Source organism: Lepisma saccharinum, chromosome 5 (genome assembly GCF_977018435.1).
Source record: "Lepisma saccharinum chromosome 5, izLepSacc3.1, whole genome shotgun sequence".
Lineage (NCBI taxonomy): Eukaryota > Metazoa > Arthropoda > Insecta > Zygentoma > Lepismatidae > Lepisma > Lepisma saccharinum.
In genome coordinates, this window is record NC_139233.1 from 53,392,647 (window position 1) to 53,413,709 (window position 21,063).

The window sequence follows — 21,063 nt, forward strand, 5'->3', positions numbered from 1 at the left end:
AAGAAAATGAAAATTATGGTGAAAAAAGTGTTACTTACCTACTCCTGGCAACCTTGCAAAGCGATAAGAGCGCCCACCGAACGAGAACAAAAGAATCAGTTAGTTGTGTACTCAGAACTGTTTGAGCCGTGCATTTTGCATTGTTCGTAGGGGAAGATTAGAATTGTTCTGTGAAATGAAGTACTCTTTGGAAGAGAGGGTGTTCATTGTGGAACATTATTTTTGTTCAAAATCGTACGCTAGTGTAAAAACTGTGTTTCGCGAGAAATATCCGAATAACAGTGTTCCAGAAAATTCGACGACATATCGACTTGTTTCCAGATTTCGTGAAACAGGATCAGTTAATGACAAACCCTACCACAGACAACCACCAGTTTTGACACAAGGTGTGCTGCAGGATGTGGAGCAGAGAATATCACAATCTCCCAGGAAACCTGTTCGTAAACTTGCTGTACAGTCAGGTGTATCAAAAACAACAACTCACCGAGCGTTAAAACAATTGCACCTACATGCATATAAGGTACAGGCTGTGCAAGAACTGAAGGAAGCAGACAAAGGTGCACGTGTAAGATACTGCCAGTGGTTTAGAAATTTTATTAGAGACAATGGTGTGAATATTTTGGATAACGTTTTTTTCACGGATGAAGCATGGTTCAACTTAAATGGATATGTCAACAGTCAAAATTCTCGACACTGGTCAAGTAACAATCCCCATTTCTTACATGAACAATCACTTCATCCACAAAAGATCGGTGTGTGGTGTGCGATTTCGTGGAGAAAAATAATCGGTCCATTCTTTTTCAACACAACAGTTGACGGAATAGTTTATCGTGACCTTATCACACAGTTTATTTCTCTGTTGGAACGTGATGAACGTGATTGTTGGTTTCAACAAGACTCCGCAACATGTCACACGTCTAATGAATGAGTTTTTTGGCGATCACATTATAAGCAAAAACTTATGGCCCAGTCGCTCCCCACATCTGACGTCTCCAGATTTCTTTCTGTGGGGTTATTTGAAACAAACAGTTTACATTAATAACCCAAGAACACTTGATGATCTAAAAATAAACATTTGCACAGCCATTAACAATATAAACCAATCAACCTTGCATAAAGTTGCTTCCAAAATGATAAAACGTGTTGATGAATGCCTCAGGGAAAATGGTTGTCATTTTCAAAATCTTTTGTAAAGCTACACTGCCTGTTACGCGCATTGCATGGTTGCCAGGAGTAGGTAAGTAACACTTTTTTCACCATAATTTTCATTTTCTTTTTTTTCCTGTTTCCAGTATTTCCATGTCATAGACCATCACTAAACACACCTTTTGTTGCCTTCCAACATCAACAGTGTTGCCACTGTACCTCATCATTTTTTTAAAACACCCATTTGGACCGGTATGCCTTTACGAGGCATTTCAGGATTGGCTATACGTGAAAACGACCAGTTTTCTTCTCTGAACTATAGATGGCGAAATAGTCCACCTACCCAAGGTGGAAATTGACGTCCAAATTTCCGTACGAATGTTTGACATGCAATTTTCCATGCTTTGTGGAAAAATAAATTTACACTTTCACTTACATTTGGCAACACTGCACCCCGTTTGTTGTTTCTATGTTTAAAAATATCTACTTGGACAGGGCTAACATTTGGTGTATGACTTATGTATGTACAGGTTTCGGTTACAAAGTAACGCCACTCTTAATTTGCAGTTGCGCCGTTCGTGGGACACCCTGTAATTAAGTACGCAAAACTTCACTTAGTCTTATTATCATTTTACACACATGGAGGTAAGAATTTATAGTCATACTGGATACTTACTTTTCTAAATGATACTGATGTTTTAAGTGCGTAATATTGAGCTAATGAACAGAAATCAGAAACATCACCAGCTTCGAGTGCACAAGGCATGGAAGATAAAGTTTCTATTATGCTTTGTTTACTCTCATCTTTCATCTTCAGGATCTGCTCCCTGTAAGTAAATCAACACCTATTTGACTACATACAGTACAACGACAATATTCCACAAAATGAGGAGAATTGCATCTCTTGCAAGAAAAGGCATCAAATGATATACAGTATGTAACATTGTTATTCGTACACACAGAATTTCCGAGGAAAAAATGTCATATCTACTAGTAAATATAATCATTTTCATATGTACCTGGAAATTAATATTCATGAAGGTTTCACCAACAAATGTCAATAAAAATGTATGTTCAAAGTGCATAAACAGAGCATATAATTTGTGTGAAAAGAGAAAAACACACTGTTTCATGCAACATTGTTATTCGTAGAGGCAAGAGTTTCAATCTTCCTCGCATACAGCACCACCGCTATTCGGGCAATTTTGTGGAGTTTGCAACTTCGTAACAAGTTTGAACATGCAGGTGCGCTCCCCGTCAAGTGGAATGCTGGCGTATGTATTGTTGTAGGCCTATCATATATCTATCAGCATGTTCAAAATGGGCAAGGTGAAGGAACTTAGTTCCGATCTGAAGGATGTTATTATAATTTAGGCCTTTAGAGGTTATTCATTATGAAAAATTGGACAAACAGTCAATAAATCGCACTCCACAGTTCAATACATAGTAAACAAATTTAGAGAGAAAGGTTCAACACAGAATGTGCCGATAAAACCAAAAGAGAGACGGTTGAATAAACGTGATGAACGCTTTAATTTAAAAAGAGTGCAAGAAAACCCCCGACTAAGTGTTCCTCAGTTACGACCCTTAGTAGAAAATGTTGCTGGCAAGATGATGTCCGATCAAACTGTCAGACGTTCTTTGTGGAAGCATGGATATCATGGCAGAATACCACGAAAGAGGCCGTATGTAAATAAGGTGAATTGCAGGATGCTACGCCCCTTGGGGGTACGTACTTAAATGTTATTTACCACGGCTACAGATATCTTAATCTCAGGGGGATAGGTTCTTTGTTTGAGAATTCCAAATAAGAAAGCGTTTTATAGACAAGAGGATATAGTAAAATGCGGATCTATATTCTGAGAACTTGACAAAATACAGAGAAAATATATATATATATATGTTTAATCGAAAAGGCTTCTTCTTCTTTTATTATGGAAACAGCTTCTTCTTCTTTTAAAAGGCTTCTTCTTCTTTTAATATGGAAAAAGCTTCTTCTTCTTCTAAAAGGCTTCTTCTTTTAATATGGAAAAAGCTTCTTCTTTTATTATGGAAACGGCTTCTTCTTCTTTTGTTATCAAAAGGCTTCTTCTTCTTTGATAATCGAAAAGGCTTCTTCTTGTTTTCTTCGTTTAATTTATTATCTTCCTTTAAAGCGTAATCTTATTTATGTGCTCGCTTTCCCCCCGCTTCTTTGTCAAACAATACAAGCTATACTTGTAGAAAGAGTAGGGTCGACTAAACTGACAATAGCGCCACCTCCTATTTGACGACCAAAGGGGAATAACCAGGATCGCTAATAACAAGGGCTGCCAATGGCCCAGTGCGACTAATAAAGAGCGCAACCGAAAAGTGCTTCGGGGCGTCTAATTTTACACAGCGCCACCGGGGACAAACAACCAAAACACTGACGATGTTCTCCTCGTCAGGAAAATAAAGAGATAGATTTCTGAATTCGTTCGCTTACTTAATAACTTTCCTAAACGTTTCATATGCGGCCATATTCTTAATTCTTTTAATTTACTATATACAACATTCTACTTATTTCTTTTATAATATTTGAACTCTTCTTTTATATATTTCTCAATTTACTATAATATATATAATCCCTCTTCTCCACTCCAAGTTTGTACAATGAGCTGTGCTCTTCTTTATATGGCGTGCTGCCATCTATCATCGATTCCAAGAAACCATTCCTCCTTGTAACTTTCATTGTGTCATCGAAACTGGCACGTGACACAATATCCCCCTCCTTGAGGATGAAAAATTTATATATTGTAAAGTTCATTTGTAAATTTATAAATTTTTCCCTCGTTCTATGTGACTTCTCCTACTGTTTCTATTATTCATTAACCAAGCTCTTTTTTACTTCCTCCGTGCAGTTGTACCTCCGGATATTCTCCAGGTTCTCCCTTCTCTCTATCTTTGTTTCTGTATGCTTTACTACCGCTGTGTTCCGAAACAAATTCATGACTTCGTATGGACCTTCATATACGAAGAACAATTTCTTGATTGCTTTCTCTGATGCTTTGCTCATTGGGTGTGTTTTGCAAAATACTAAGTCTCCCCTTTTTAATTTTATTTTCGTACCATTCTCTGCTTTCTTGTCCATTTTCTTCATTCTCTTAATGTATATGTCTAGTAATACTTCCTTAGTCTCTTCTTTGGATATTACTTCCCTCGACCAATCAAATTCCTTGAAGATTCCGGGTTCTTCCATATATCCCAGAAACAATTCAGCTGCACTCTTCTTTGTTTCCTCCGATATAGAGTTATTTATCCATCTTATGGCTCTGTTAATTGCTGTAGACCACTTCGTATGATTATCATGACATACCATTCTTAGAATTCTTACTATTTCCCCGTTATATCTCTCTATCGGATTCGAACTTGGATGATACCTAGTAACGTTTATCATCTTAATTCCTTTAAACTTCATGTAATCCTTAAAGTATTCCGATACAAATTGTGTACCATTATCCGTTAGAATTTTTAATGGAACTCCATAGTGTTTGACAAATCCTTCTTCTAAATATTTTACTATTTCCTTTGCTGTAGCCTTCTTGAGGTTATAACATATTACAAACTTACTGCACACGTCGACACATGTGAGAATATATGTAAATTCTCGCGATCTTGAGAGAGGTCCAATCAGATCAATAGATATCATATCTAGAGGATTTTTTGCAGTTACGTGTAACTCTTCTCTTTCCATTTTTAATTTTGAAGGTTTAGTTTTTATACATAACATACAGTTTCTTACATGATCCACCACGTCTCTCTTCATACACTTCCAGAAGAAAAATCTCCGGGCAAGTCTCAATGTTTTATCGATCCCGAAATGTCCAGCACTTCTGCGAGTACTTTTTTAATTAGTGCTCCAGGTACGCAGAGTTGCACTTGATTAGATTTCTCTATGCTTACTCTAAAAATCATTCCTTCCTTAATTACATATTTTCCTTCTATCTTCGCTCTTCTCATTTTCTTTTCGTTTTCATTTCTATCTCCATTCAAAACATTTAGGATGCCGCTTAATTCTTCGTCTTTCTTCATGCTTTCTATCCATTCTGGTCTGGATATGTTCCCGAGTTCTTCATCCATGATGGCGTTTATGGATAACTTCAACACTTCTTCTGGTTCCTGCATCATATGTAAAGGAGATCTACTTAAGGCATCTGCAATTTTATTGTCCTTTCCTTTAATGTCCACTATTTCAAAACTGTATTCCTGGAGAAGTAATGCCCATCTTGTCAAGCGAGGATTCCATTGCCTAGCAGAGTTTAACCATATAAGACTCTTATGGTCGCAAAGAATTTTAAATTTTCTTCCTTTCAAGTAAACCGCAAACTTTTCAATACCGAATATAATGGCCAAACATTCCAGTTCGCTAATGGTATACGCCCTTTCGAACGCCTTCAGTGCACGGCTCGCATATTGAATTACCACATCTTCTCCATCCTCGGTTTTCTGGAAGAGATAGGCCCCTAGACCTATATTCGATGCGTCTGTTCCTATGATGAAAAGTTTTTCAAAATGTGGCTGGCCTATAGCTGGACTAGATGTCAGATCTTCTTTTAGTACATTAAAAGCCGTTTCCTCCTCTTGTGCCCATTTCCATTTCATATCCTTTCTCAAAAGATCGTATAAAGGCTTGGCTTTTGAAGCGAAATTCCTAATAAATTTGCTCCTCCAATTGCATATCCCTAGGAATCTTTGCAATTGCTTCCTGGTTGTAGGCTTTGGAAAACATTTTATAGCCTCATTTTTATCGCTGCAAAGTCTTACGTTTCCTCCAGACACTATATGCCCTCTTTGCAAAAGAACATTTCTCTAACTTAACTGTAAGTCCTGCTTCTTTCAATTTACATAAAACCCAGTCTATTTTGCTTATATGATCCATCCAATCCTTTGAATGTATATACATATCATCTACGTATATTGCTAACCATGACTTTGTTTCTAGACCAAATATTCTGTTTAGTGCCGTTGTAAACGCCGACACCGATGAATTTAGTCCGTAAGGAATAACCTGGACCCATACCTAAATGCTGTGTATTTTCTAGATATTTCTTCAATCTCTACCTGGAAGTATCCTAACGTTAAATCAAAAGATGTGAAGTACTTACTTCCCGCAAATGAATGCAACAGCTCATTGATTTTTTCTACTTGATTTCGTGGTAGTAATACATGCTTATTTAGCTCTCTCAGGTCCAAAACAGGTCTCACACCTCCGTTTCGCTTATCCACTACGTGCATGGGGCTTATGTGAATACTATTTGAATCTTCTATGATATCCCAGTCTAGCCATTTCTATAGTTCTTCTTCAACAGCTTTCCTCTTGGTTAACGGTATAGCATATTGCCTAGATACTATGGGCTGATTTGTGTCGACCTCTATTTCATATGAATACACATTCGTAAGTCCAGGTCGCTGGCTAAATAAATTCCTATGCTTGACAAGTACATTTCTCAATTCTCTTCTCTCGTTTTCCGAGATTTCTATGCATTCGCTCACTTTATCTTGTATTTCTTTAACGGACGCCACATACTCATTTTCTTTATTTCTCTATGTTTATCTCCGTCGTATTCACTTTCTTTATACATAACATCCCTTTTGTTAACCACAAGACCTTGTTTTCGAACACACATTTCTTTTGTTGACTCGTCACACATTGTCTCCATAGGAATATCAAGTCTACACGACTCTTCCAATTCAACATTTAGCCTTCTCTCTTTGATATGAATGTGCCCATCATACTTTTCTAGGAAAGACACTCCTAAAATAATCTCACACCGTAATCCTTTCACCACTAGGAAATTTACTGAGAAATTTTCACCTTGAATATTCATCATGATTTTTATCGATCCCTGTATCTTGTATTCATCCTTGCCGGCTGCCATGACCAATCTAATCCTGTCTTTCTCACATGTATCTAATCTAGCTTGCGGGTACTTCTCTCTTATTTTCTTCCAGCATTCGTAACTCATGACTTCCACAATCTACCAAACATTTAACTTCCAGTTCTATTATTTTAGCGTTAACATAAAACGTCCTTCCAGGTTTTAGTCTTCCAAAGTCTGGTTCTCCTACTAAACATAATTCTAGACTATCGCTGGGTTTCTCTATTGTTTCTCCCCTCATTTCATGTTCCTTTTCATTAGCTCACACACCTGGGGATTGCTGCAAGAGCATTACATGTTTGACGCTCGATTACTTTGGGCGTTCTCCAAATGTTCCCCTCCGTGCGATCTTTCTTGGAACCTTCTTCCATCATTACAATAGCTTCTTGTTAGCTCCATTGCCTCGTTTCTCTCTTCGTCCTGAGATATATTTCTTCTCTCAGTTTCATCATTGGATGCTTATCCATTCTGCTGTCTTTCTTCTTTTTCCTCTCTCCATCTAGGACTTCCCCTTGTGCCATATCTTTGGAACCTATTTCGACCTCTATATGTCCTATCATATCCCTGGTACCGTCCATCTCCAACAAACTCTTGATTCCCTGACGTGATTGTTCCTATTTCTCAAGTTGGTTCCTCTTCCTCTATCCTGGTCCTGGCCTCTCAAATCCAGATTTCTAACCTCGAGCTCTTGTCTTCGGAACTTTTGCCTGTTGCTATTATCTTCGTCATCATAATGCCTCTTTAAATAAGGTCGACCATCCATGTCATTCCTCTCTCTATCCCAAGAGTTTTGAGTTTTCTTCAACATATCTTCTGTCCTTAGGTATTCTATTAAATCATCCACTTTCTTTATTTTCACCGCTGCTATGGCTCTTTGGATTCTTACTGGTAGCGTTTGGATTACTTGTTTCACTAATTCCTCTTCACTGCATCCTTCTTTCAAATTCTTAAAGCTTCTCAAGGTTTCCCACGTACGTTCCTCCAGACATTCAATTTTCGACCAGTCGATATGTTTTCTTTTTAGGGCTTCCAATTGCCTTTCCTTGATGTCCTTGCTACAATAGTAATCTAAAAACTTTCTACTGAATTCTCGAAAGTCTTTGAATTTGTGTTGGTTTAATTGGTACCACCCAGCTGCTGACTGTTCGAAACACGTGTCAATGAGACTAAGAGTCATGTGATATGGGATTCTCATTAAACGTATGTTCGTGGTAAGCTCCTTCAGGAATTTCCTTGGGCATTTCTCTGATATATTTCCATTAAATTTAGGCATACGCTGTAATTCCTGTGGTCTAGGTATCCTTGATTTATATCTTTCACAGCCTTTGTATTCTTCTTCTAGCGTGTCTAAAAATTTCTCATTGTTGCTACTTTCTTCACTACTCTTCCATTTTCTCTTTCTCCTTTGGTGAGATCTTTTTCCATAATCTTTTTCCTTTCTTCTTCTGTTGTAGACTCATCGCTAGAGCTTTCTTCTTTTATCTCTTTTTTGATATAAGTATCTTCCTCGCTGCATCGAAAGCTGGATCTATCGTTCCTTTCTTTTACTGATATATTCCCTAATCTTCTTTCCACTTCTTCCATTCTCTTCTCTGTTTTATCCATCCTGGACACTGTTCCGTTTATTTTTCTATCAATTTCCTTTCCTCTCTTATCTGCTGCATTCATTTTGGCTAGATTTTCCACAATCTCCTTTTCTATACTTAGAGTTTTTTCTTGAGCTTCTTGAAGTCCATGCGAGTTTTCTTCTCTGAGTTTTATAACTTCCCTTTCGATTCTATTATTCACTTCCAAACTTCTATCTTTTATCAGGAGCTTAGCTTCCTCTATCTTGCTTTCGTTTTCTTTTATTCTTGAAACAGCTAATTCTATTTGAGATTTACTTTCAACCAGCTTTCTCTCCAAATTTTCGTTTCTTTGTTTATTTTCCTCTCTGAGATTCGAAACCTCCTCTTCTATTCATATCTAAACTTGTACTCTCGATTAACAACGTTGTTTCTTCTATCTTGCTTTCCAGAGACTTTCTATTTCCTTCACACGTTTCATTCAATCTCAAGAACATCTCATAGGTTTCAGATCTCGAGGCTTCCAATTTCCTGCTGTTTTCCTCGAGCCTTTCTTCCATCTTTTTATTACTTTCTTCTAACTTTCTACTATTCTCTTTTAATTCTCTACTATTTTCATCTATCTTTCTACTATTCTCCTTTAATTCTCTACTATTTCCATCTATCTTTTCTTCGAGTTTTCTATTGTTATCATCAGACTTTCTGTTACTTTCTTCTATCTGCATCGATAACTTCTGGAACATTTCTATCATGTTCACCTCTTCTGTCTTCTTTGGTTTTTTCTTCATTTTCTCTTCTTCTTTTTCCCCTTTCTTCTCTTCTTTTTCTTTTATCCTTTCTTCCTTGCAATTTTTGCATACGTAATCTCCTCTTTCACTTATTCCTATGTACTTTTCTCTTCTTATCTTCTCACATAGCCAATGTTTCATTTCCTTGCATGAGCTGCATAGGGTAGTTTCTTCCTTATTTCCCTCTTTTCCACAGCAGTTTAATATTTCCTTTCTTTCTTCCATTTCCTCCATTATAGTTTCTCTGTTCTCGCCTTCAATTTTAATTTCTTCCTCCATTTTGGCTTTCTTCCTTTTTTGCTTTCTTAGTCACAATTCTGCTAGCTGCAACGTTGGTCGCCACTAATGCTACGCCCCTTGGGGGTACGTACTTAAATGTTATTTACCACGGCTACAGATATCTTAATCTCAGGGGGATAGGTTCTTTGTTTGAGAATTCCAAATAAGAAAGCGTTTTATAGCCAAGAGGATATAGTAAAATGCGGATCTATATTCTGAGAACTTGACAAAATACAGAGAATATATATATATATATATATATATATATATATATATATATATATATATATATATATATATATATATATATATGTTTAATCGAAAAGGCTTCTTCTTCTTTTATTATGGAAACAGCTTCTTCTTCTTTTAAAAGGCTTCTTCTTCTTCTAAAAGGCTTCTTCTTCTTTTAATATGGAAAAAGCTTTTTCTTCTTCTAAAAGGCTTCTTCTTCTTTTAATATGGAAAAAGCTTCTTCTTTTATTATGGAAACGGCTTCTTCTTCTTTTGTTATCAAAAGGCTTCTTCTTCTTTGATAATCGAAAGGCTTCTTCTTGTTTTCTTCGTTTAATTTATTATATTCCTTTAAAGCGTAATCTTATTTATGTGCTCGCTTTCCCCCCGCTTCTTTGTCAAACAATACAAGCTATACTTGTAGAAAGAGTAGGGTCGACTAAACTGACAATAGCGCCACCTCCTATTTGACGACCAAAGGGGAATAACCAGGATCGCTAATAACAAGCGCTGCCAATGGCCCAGTGTGACTAATAAAGAGCGCAACCGAAAAGTGCTTCGGGGCGTCTAATTTTACACAGCGCCACCGGGGACAAACAACCAAAACACTGACGATGTTCTCCTCATCAGGAAAATAAAGAGATAGATTTCTGAATTCGTTCGCTTACTTAATAACTTTCCTAAACATTTCATATGCGGCCATATTCTTAATTCTTTTAGTTTACTATATACAACATTCTACTTATTTCTTTTATAATATTTGAACTCTTCTTTTATATATTTCTCAATTTACTATAATATATATAATCCCTCTTCTCCGCTCCAAGTTTGTACAATGAGCTGTGCTCTTCTTTATATGGCATGCTGCCATCTATCGTCGATTCCGAGAAACCATTCCTCCTTGTAACTTTCATTGTGTCATCGAAACTGGCACGTGACAAGGAATAGACTTAAATTCGCGAAATAGCACATCCACAAGGACCAGGAATTTTGGGATAGTGTCATATGGTCAGACGAGTCGAAGGTTAATATATACGGGTCAGATGGGATAAATAGGGTCTGGATAAAATCAAATAAAGACAATGATGACAACAGTTAAACACGGTGGTGGGTCATTAATTATTTGGGGCTGTATGTCGTCCAAAGGTGTTGGTACCATCCAGTTTATTGATGGTATCATGGATGCATATGTCTATTTGGACATATTGAAGAACAATGTAAAGCAGAGTGCCCAAAAAATGGACATGCCGCCTATCTACAGATTCCAACAAGACAATGACAGTAAACATAAGACGCGAGTTAACATGAATTGGCTAATATGGAATGTGCCCAAACTACTACAAACACCAGCTCAAAGTCCAGACTTAAATCCCATTGAGCATTTATGGGCAATGTTGAAGAAGAGAGTCCATAAAGCAGGTGTCAAGTCCAAACAAGAGTTGAAAACTGTTGTGCAAGCCAAGTGAAATAAAATAAGCTCTGAAACATATTGGAAACTGGTTAATTCTATGAAGAACAGGTGTCAAGCAGTAATTAAAGCCAAAGGATACGCATCAAAGTAGTAGAACTGTCAGTCAATTTGCTCTGACTATACTTTTTTCTTTTATATTATTAGGTGTACGAATAGAAAAGTTGTACAAAAAATGGCATGTTTATCTTTCAGTTTTATTTAATTTATTATTGTCATTGGTTATACAGAATTTGGGTAAGATTGTATGTTCCTAATGATATTAGTTATTGAATTGTAAAGAAACAATTTCAAAAGAGTGTGTTTCCTTTCAGATATTAAAGCATTTTCTTTGAAAATTTCTTTGAAAATCCGTGTGTACGAATAAGAATGTTACATACTGTATACGAGGTTGGATCAAATGAAAATGGAACAGGAGCCACTGAATGAAATCAACAAGGTTTATTTCAAACGTAATGTTACACAAGCACTTGTTCCACTGTTTCACCAAGTGGTGAATACCTTGCTCGTAGAACTCATTTGGCTGAGATCGGAACCAGTTGCGAACATTGTCCATGACTTCATTGTCCGAGTGGAAGCACCGACCGTTCAATAGCCTTTTCAAGGACCAAAGATATGAAAGTCGCATGGCGATAGATCAGGGATATGTGGGTAGTTCAACACTGTCCACCCAAACGTTGCCAACGTGTTCCTTGTAACAGCTGAAATGTGGCCGCACATTGTCATGCAGCAAAACCACTCCAGAGGACAACAAACCAAGCCGTTTGGCCTTGATTGCTGCAAGCAAACAGTGGAGAGTACTGTAGTAACAAGCAGCGTTGATCATTTGACCATGGTCCAGGAACTCAAGGAGAAGGGGTCCTTCATGATCAAAAAAACATGTCAGTATCACTTTGCCACTACTCTGCACCATCTTGGACTTCTTCAGCAGTGGAGAGCTCGGATGCTTCCACTGTTGGCTTTCGGGTTGGAAGTGGTGGCACCAAGATTCATCACCTGCCACAACCTGTTCCAGGAATTTGTTCTCTGCGTGATATCTCAGAATATGCAGCATAGACAATCCCATACGGAGGCTCTTCTGATCATCTGTGAGATGGTATGGCACTCACTGTGCACTCTCTTTCCTGTACTGCAGTCTGTGTGTAATCACGGTACGTATGGAACCGAAATACACTCCCACATGCATGTAGATGTCCATGATTCTCATTCTCATGAGACTCATCTGTTTGCACAGATTATCTGTTCGACTTGTACCAATAGAGTGCCCGTGATGACGACATGAGCTTTACCAAGTCGCTCATCATCCTTCAAAGATTCCCGTCCCTCGTGGAAATGCTTGTGCCAGTTCTGCACACGGGTCAATGACAGAGCATGTTCTCCATAGACTGCCTTTATTTGCTGCTGCACTTCGCTAACCGAACCTCAACTCCCTCTGCCACTAAAAAACGAACAACACCACGTTGCTCTTCTTTGCTGGCAAACATTCTGCCGCCGCAGACTGACTACCTGCCTGCTCGCCTTCTCAGATGATACTGCTGCCTGACAGCCTATGCATATCACGTGTGAGGGCGAGTCCATTATGCAGTAAGGGTTTCGTTCCTTATCTACCACTCTACCTCTACACAAGGTTGTCGACACACACATACATAAATATAACCCAATACATCCACTGTTCAGTTTTCATTTGATCCACCCTAATGAATCTAGAAAAGTTTATGACTATTTATAGCACAGCATTGTTTAGTGTGCTGCCAATCTCCAATGTTCCTATTTTTTAACTTTTTAAAATATTTCACCTTTTCCTTTATTTTTAACCCATTTGTTGAGCCATTTTTAGCATCTGAAAATGGTGGGAAAATTTGAGGAAGGTACAAATTGGGTGAAAATCTTGGGATTTTGGAACAAGAACCACACATTACGTACCCCTTTTCTATTTCCTTGTTGTGGAATGGTGGTTATGCAAACTGTATTTCTAAAAGAAACAGTCTTTCAGTCCAGCTCATACATTCCTGTTCACATGAAGTGGCACTCTTTATCAGACTGAAGTTTGAATTATGTGCCACTTTATCTGAACAGAAGTGTACATGCTTAATATCATGTTAATATGGGGAAACTGAACAGAAAACAACAAACCTGATCTGAATGCTAATTATTCCATTTTTACAGTTACTTTTTTTTAAAGCTCAAATCAGAGTTTATTAAACTGATCTTGTAGTTGCAGACACAATAAATTCTTACCTTGCATTGACTATCATGACTAACCCCAAGAAGAACACGAAGAAAGGGTCTGCTTGCTGGAAATACAGATCCCACATTGCAAAGATTACTTGCAAATTGCATGTTGCAGCAAACAGAGACTGGAACTGGAAAAAAAAAAGTTCATATAAGGACACAGCAAGATGTACAAGGGAGAGTAAAAAAAAACAACCTTAAAATATTTTTTATCTTCTCTAAAAAAATCTTTATCTTCTCTAAAATTTTTCAATGCAATCTCTGTAGTCTGTAAACAAGTATTACAGTGCTTGCAAGTACAGGATACCTTCAGAAAAAAACAAAAAAACAATCTACTTTGGCTGTGGGCGTAGCCACATGTGCACCAGCTGCTTCACCTCTTTATCGGACTTGAAAGATTTGCCTCCCAGTATCTCTGGTCCAAAGACATGAAAATCACTGGGGGCGAGGGCAGGCACAGTAGTTGTGGAAGACACTCAAAAGTGATCTTTGATGGTTGCAACAGTCAAACGCACAGTATGGATTGAGGCATTGCCATGTTGCAACAAAATACCTGTATTCCGAAGTTCACAGCATTTGGACCAGTTTGCATGATGCAAGATCTGCATGTGTTGCACTGGTCACTGTTTCCACTCTGAGTATGTATTGTTCCAAAATGACCCCTCGTTCATCCCAAATGAGACTCAGCATAATCTTTCCTGTCAATAGTTGTGTGCAGAAATTTTTCATTTTGGCAAGGAGATATGGTGCCATTCCTGGCTTGCTTTTTTGGTTTCCGGTCGGTGATAGTTGACCCAGGTTTCAATTCTTCCTAGGAGGTCATTACCTTTAGCTGCAAAGAACCACATAACTTCCTCGCAGGTTTTCCTCGAGCTTTCAATTCTGCAGTCAACTGCCAAGGTACCCATGAAGCAACTTTATGGAACTGCAGAACATCATGAACAATACGGCATGCTGATCCATGACTCATACTCATACAAGCAGCGATTTCATCTGCAACTATGCATTAATTTGCCTTCATCATACCTTCAACTGCTGCAATGGCCTCTGGCATCACTACTTCATGTTCCTGACCCATTCGAGGAGAGTCTGTCACATAAGTAACGAGTTTAGAAACTTCCGAGTCGATTGGTACATTGGTACACTCGTTGCAGTGACAGATATGCAGCACCATATTTCACCTTCATTCTTTGGTGAATTTCAATGGGTTTCATCCCTTCACTACTCAAAAAGCATGTAATGGAATGCTGTTTTGCCTTGGTTCATGTTGCACGAGTAGCTACCATTTTTACACTACTACCGCCTAAGCCTGTCACGTTCAGACATGGTGAATCAACCTGTCAGCCACTCTTCAAACCATGAGTATCACTGTTGCCAAGTTGCAGGACAATCAAGCATGGTTTGGAATTTTTAGAGCACTTGTAAGGTTTTCATTTGAAGGGTCAGGGGGAAAAAACAGGAAAGTCAACTTGCCAAACTCCAGAAAAATGAACATTTAATTGCAAAACGTTACTCAATATGTAAATTAAAAGGTAACAAAACAAAAAAAAAACTGATGAATGGAAGTGTCAAATGTAGGAAAAGAAAGAAATTGCGTCGTAAAGTCCAGCTCGGCATCAACAGGGCATGATTTTGTAGTGCATAATATTGCACTACATTGTTGAATTATTTTCTTATTGTTTCATAAATGTAAATAAATATATTTTAAATTTATTACATTCCATGCATTTTGTTGTAAGAAATGTTGTTTACTGGATCATTATCTTGAAAAAGAATCATACAAGGTTTGCACACCAAGTCATGGCAAATATTTTTTTTTTCGCTATGTGCGACATGCACAAATATTTGAAATATACAAATGGAAGGGGGCGAAAGGAGAAGAAAAAGATGAGACAGCTGTAAATTAAGGGATGAAAGGGGAAACGTTGTAGAAGAGGATGAAGAAATAAGTTGAATGTGGAGAAATCATTTCGAGAAATTGCTGAAAGTGAAAAAAGGAAATGAACATGAAATGAAGGGGAAAAAAAGGAAAAATGAATCTCACATGGAAAAAAGTGGAGGAAGCACCGAAGAGAATGAAGAGAGATAGAGCACCTGAAATAGATGAAGTGCCAGTGGAAATGATATTAGGAGTAGGAGTAATTGGTGTGCAGTGGTTGTACAGAGTGATGAAAACAGTGTGGCAAGAGATTGGACAAAGGGACTGATAGTTCCCATATTCGAGAAGGGGAACAAAAAGGAATATAAAAACTACAGAGGACACTAATGTGCAACTCAGCAAAGGTGTATGAGAAAATATTAGAGTAGAATAAGAGTAGAACTGATATTCACCATACGGCAATTACAGAAAAGGCACTACGAGTATGAAAATGATTTGATTATTACATTCCTAGATATAGAAAAGGCATACAATAGCATGGACAGAACAAAGATTTGGAAGGCTCTAAGATAGAAACGAGTTGAGGAGAGATAGTGTGTAGAGTGCAGAGCACATACAAGGCCAACCAGAGCTGTGCAAAGACACCAGTGGGAAGTGCTCTTTTCCCACTGCTCTTCATAATTACAATGGATGCAATTAATGAAGAGGCGGGGAAGAAGATAGGAGAGGAAGAGATGAAGGCCCTGTGGTTCGCTGATGACTTAGTAATATGGGGAAACAGGGAAGAAGAAGTAGAGACAGCTTGATAGTTGGAATGATGAAATCAGAAGAGCAGGAATGTAATTCACTTCAGAAAAGAGTGAGGTGCTAATAACAACAAGAAAGAGAGTCAGAAATGAACCAAGAATAAAGATGGACATGGAAGAGTTGATGGTAGTGGAGAGCTTCAAATATCTAGGAAGCATAATTGAGAGAAGTGGAAGAATTGATGAGGTAAACAGAAGAGGACAAACGGGTGGTGGACTCTATCAATGGGTTCAAAGATTAATATGGAACAGGGATGTATCTAGGAAATGCAAGAAGGTAATATATAACACATACTATGTGCCAATAATTACGCACAGAGCAGAGACAGTGAAGATGAAATTTTTAAGGAGTATATAGGGGAAGACTAGAACGGATAGAATAAGGAATGATAATATCCATGGGGCTGGTGAAGCTGTCCTGAAGACATATCCATGGGGCTGGTGAAGCTGTCCTGAAGACAGAATAGATCAGGCACAGATAAGATGGTTCAGACACATGAAGAGGATGGATGCAGAAAGACTACCAGTAAGAGCTTACAATGCACAAGGAGTGGGAATAAGGCCAATGGGGAGACCAAGCTGTCCGTGGAAAGAGCAGATAGTGGGGAATGTTAGAAGAGGACAAGATTGGAAAACTGTGGAAACAGAGGAGTGGCAGAAGACCAGAGACAAATGCAGAGGCTTGACTTCTATGCCGACCAAGCCAGAGGCAGGAAACAGCAAAGGAGAATGATGATGATGATGATGATGACAAATGGAAGGGGGCAGTGTATTGCAATGTGGATGTATGAACAATGCACATCATGTACCAGGTGTAGGATAGGGAAGCAAGCAAATCATCCTCAAAGGTAGCACTGTGCCACATGTGAAAGTATACATTAGCATTACAAGAACAAAAGATGCAAATTCTATGGTAGGACACTATTCCACACAATTTCCACCAGCTCCCTGTGACATTCTCTGGAATTTATCTCCCAAAGAACAGCTATTTTGATACACGAATACTGTTCACACCATGGAACAGCAGTTGACTCAAAGAATTAAAACTGCCCTCTGTACAACAACTGTTCACCACACTGATAACTATATATGATCATATTGCAGTACTAACTTTCAACTTTGAGAAAAAATATAGTTGGCATGACTTATGTCCCAGTCCTCATATTACTGTATTTGGTTACTGACATTGCCTTTTTAACCTCTTTTATGTTAATTGCAATAATGAAGATGAATGGTGATTAGGTGGAATAGAACAAACCAATGATGCATACATGAACCTGGTTGAACCTGGTAGGAACTCTAACCCGAATGTTATTGAGAACTAAAAGTGTATTAATTTAATTTCTCTGATTTGACTTACAATCTCACTCTAACGATATGATACTATGTGACAGGTATAACAACCCCCCCCCCCCATTAACTTACAACCAACCCCCTCAGAATTTATCATTCAATCACTGAAATTTCACATAAAAATTCAACTTGAACCCCCACCCCATTGTTCTCTCCGAAAATAACATCTAGTTAGGGGTGAAATTCTGTGACCAAGTAATTGGTCAGAACATAGGCAATGCTTGAGTCTGTTTCATCATCTATTTAGCTAATTGTCACTCAACCAGATTGTTGGTATTAACCTAAAGATAATAAACATAGCACACATAAGAATCTTCAAAAGTAATGTAGAATAACAAAATAAAACAATATACAATCCTCTGCAAAGAATATGGCAAAAAATTATTATCCAGATTAAATAAATGACTTACCCAGTTCAGACAATATAAATCTGGTCCAATCCTTTTTGTATCAAGAAATGAGCAGAGTTCAGGATCATGATATAATAGAAGAAGACGGAAAAGATGGAAAGGGCTGCCATTTTTATGGCACTCTCTGAAATGACAAGCACATAAAATATTTTCATAAAACTTGAAACATGACGTTTTCCATTTCAGAAACGTCCTATTTGTTCTAAAAGGCTATTTGCATAATTGATATTAATAATTTTGTCAATGGCTAAAATTCTTTAACGTGCTATTTTTTCAATATTCTTTCTATTTACCAAGAAATGAACATGTTCCTTTCTTATATGAATTCTTCATTTTCTGTTGATACAAACATTAATGAAACAGAAATACTGTATTTTGTTTCAAAGTTTGTGCTGTACATATTAATATTACACGTGCAAACAAGGTGTTTCATAATGCTCTTTGTGGTCACAAAGATGAATTACATGTATATCAAGGTATAGCCTATAAGTGTAGGATGAAATAAAAACTAGTCCAAAGCCTATAAGTGTAGGATGAAAGAAAAACTAACACTGTTTTACATGCAAGTTTCATTCTGCTGTATTGGGTGGGTGAGAAGTAACTAGGCATTGAAAATTTGCTGTAGTTTTTGTAACATTTAAGCAATCAATCTCAATGAATTTTTCTCTACATATACATTATGGAATCGGATTATACCAGGTGTTTATAATTAAAGTGACGGTGTTCAGAGTGGTACAGCACGGGCTGTAATGAGAGTAGCAGTCTGAAACTTCAAAGATATGCTAATGAAACAATGCGCTCGCGAATTATGAAAAAAAAAAAAAAATAGTTCCAATTCTCGCCACCAGGGTAAAAAATGGCGCTGTAAGCAGTCAAAACGTGGAATTTTCCGTAACTCTGACGTCAAAGTCTGTGACATTGCCTAACCATTGTGTGAGCTCCCTGGTTGTGGTTGGTGACGCTTGTTGCTTTTTCCTTTAGTAATGTTCATGTAATTCAAATAGTGAAATTGTAGCGATATTTTATTACAAAGAATATTGTTTTCTGCGATTTGTAGTGTTTTTCCTGTAACTATATCAAGTTTTGACTGCTTACAGCGCCATTTTTTACCCTGGTGGCGAGAATTGGAACTATTTTTTTTTTTTTGCATAATTCGCGAGCGCATTGCTTCATTAGCATATCTACGAAGTTTCAGACTGCTACTCTCATTACAGCCCGTGCTGTACCACTCTGAACACCGTCACTTTAATTATAACCACCCGATATATGTGCATACGAATTTCACAAAATGATGATGTTTGGGTTGTAGGTCCATATTTTCTGCATGGTACCATGAATGGCGAACTCTACCTGACAATGTTGCAAGGGCATGTTTGGATCATCGTACCTCGCTGGGGAAACATTGGTGAGCTTGTTTTCATGCACTTACTGTACGGGTCTGGTTGAACCACAATTTTCTGGGATGATGAGGACCACACAAATAGTCTGCCAGCAGTCCAGACCTCACGCCCTGTGACTTTGTTTACCTGTAGGGCTGGGAAAAGGAGGATGTGTACGAGACAAAACCTTGCACAGTGGAACAATTGGAGGCATGGATTCGGGATGTTTCCAAAAATTGCTACAGAAGACTGTGGATTCCATGCCCGTTCAGTGGAGGAAGTTGGTGGATGCCACCAGTGCCTGCATTGAATTCTGAGCTGGCACATACACTATGTTGCCATTCGTCACCGGACACCCCTCAAAAAGTGCTCGGGATCCACTGTACACGTCATACAACTTATAAAAGGTGTTGCCGGTTGAGAATACACTCATACCAGCTACAGCAGTCAATATGGACAGACGATGTGAACTGAGTGAGGCAGAAAGAGGGATGATCATTGGAGCCCACAGGTTTGGGCATTCGACCCATGAGATTTCCAACAAATTTCAGATACGCCGGGTGACAGTGAGTAATGTTATCGTGAAGTGGAAGCGAGAGGGGGTCATGACATGCCGACCCAGACCCAGTAAACTGAAAATATTAACAGATTGTGACTGTCGATGCTTGAAACGTGTGGTGAAGTCAAACCGGAAGGTGTCGTTACAGATGGTGGCACAGGAATTTCGATCGGCTTCCAGTAGTGCTGCAAGTGATCGTACTGTACGCCGGGAGATCATCGCACTTGGTTTTCATGGTCGTGCAGCAGTTCACAAGCCACATATCACAGCCTGCAATGCGACCCGTCGGTTACAGTGGTGCAAGAAACGCCGCCATTGGACTCTCGAACAATGGAAATCCAGCCTATAGTGTGATGAATCATGCTACCAGATGTGGCGGTCCGATGGATGTGTGTGGGTGTGGCGTATGCCCGGTGAATGCTGTTTATAGGATTGTATCGTACCCACAGTGAAATTCGGCGGAGGTGGCATTATGGTGTGGTCCTGCTTTTCGTGGGATGGTCTTGGTCCTCTTGTTTTAGTTCAGGGAAACATGAATGCCGATGCATACCAAAAAGTTCTGGATAATTCTGCGCTACCAACATTGTGGGAACAATTCGGTATTGGCCCATACCTGTTTCAGCACGACAATGCTCCATGTCATACAGCAGGCATTATCAACACGTGGTTCGAGGACATGGGTGTGCAAAACCTTGATTGGCCAGCCCGAAGTCCAGATATCAATCCCATTGAACACCTTTGGGACGAGTTGGAGCGCCGCTTGAGAGCCAGGCCATGCCGCCCAAAAAACACCACTGAGCTGTTTGCCGCTTTGCATGAGGAATGAGGCAAGATTCCCGTCAACACGTATCGCAAATTGGTGGAAAGTCTTCCTCGAAGGGTTGCGGACCTCATTGCAGCGAAAGATGGCCCTACACGATACTGATGTGGTGCAGCGACCAGATTAACGTACTGGTATGGGGTGTCAGGTGACGAATGGCAACAAAGTGTATGTAATCCTATTTCATAATGTACATGTACAGAAAATTTCATTGAGATTACTTAAATATTACAAAAACTACAGCAAAT

At 38.5% G+C, this 21,063-nt stretch overlaps 1 protein-coding gene across 1 annotated transcript in view; it reads right to left on the reverse strand.

Annotated features, from left to right (window-relative positions):
- The window catches only part of TBC1D23 (TBC1 domain family member 23), a 70,916-nt gene that overhangs the window by 23,317 nt on the left and 26,536 nt on the right, over window positions 1-21,063 (reverse strand). Inside the window, exons 4-6 of the mRNA XM_083122565.1 lie at window positions 18,058-18,181; window positions 13,616-13,740; window positions 1,823-1,973 (exon numbers count right to left, since the gene is read on the reverse strand). Coding sequence (XP_082978691.1) covers window positions 1,823-1,973; window positions 13,616-13,740; window positions 18,058-18,181 — 400 coding nt within the window. The remainder of the gene's footprint in view (window positions 1-1,822; window positions 1,974-13,615; window positions 13,741-18,057; window positions 18,182-21,063) is intronic.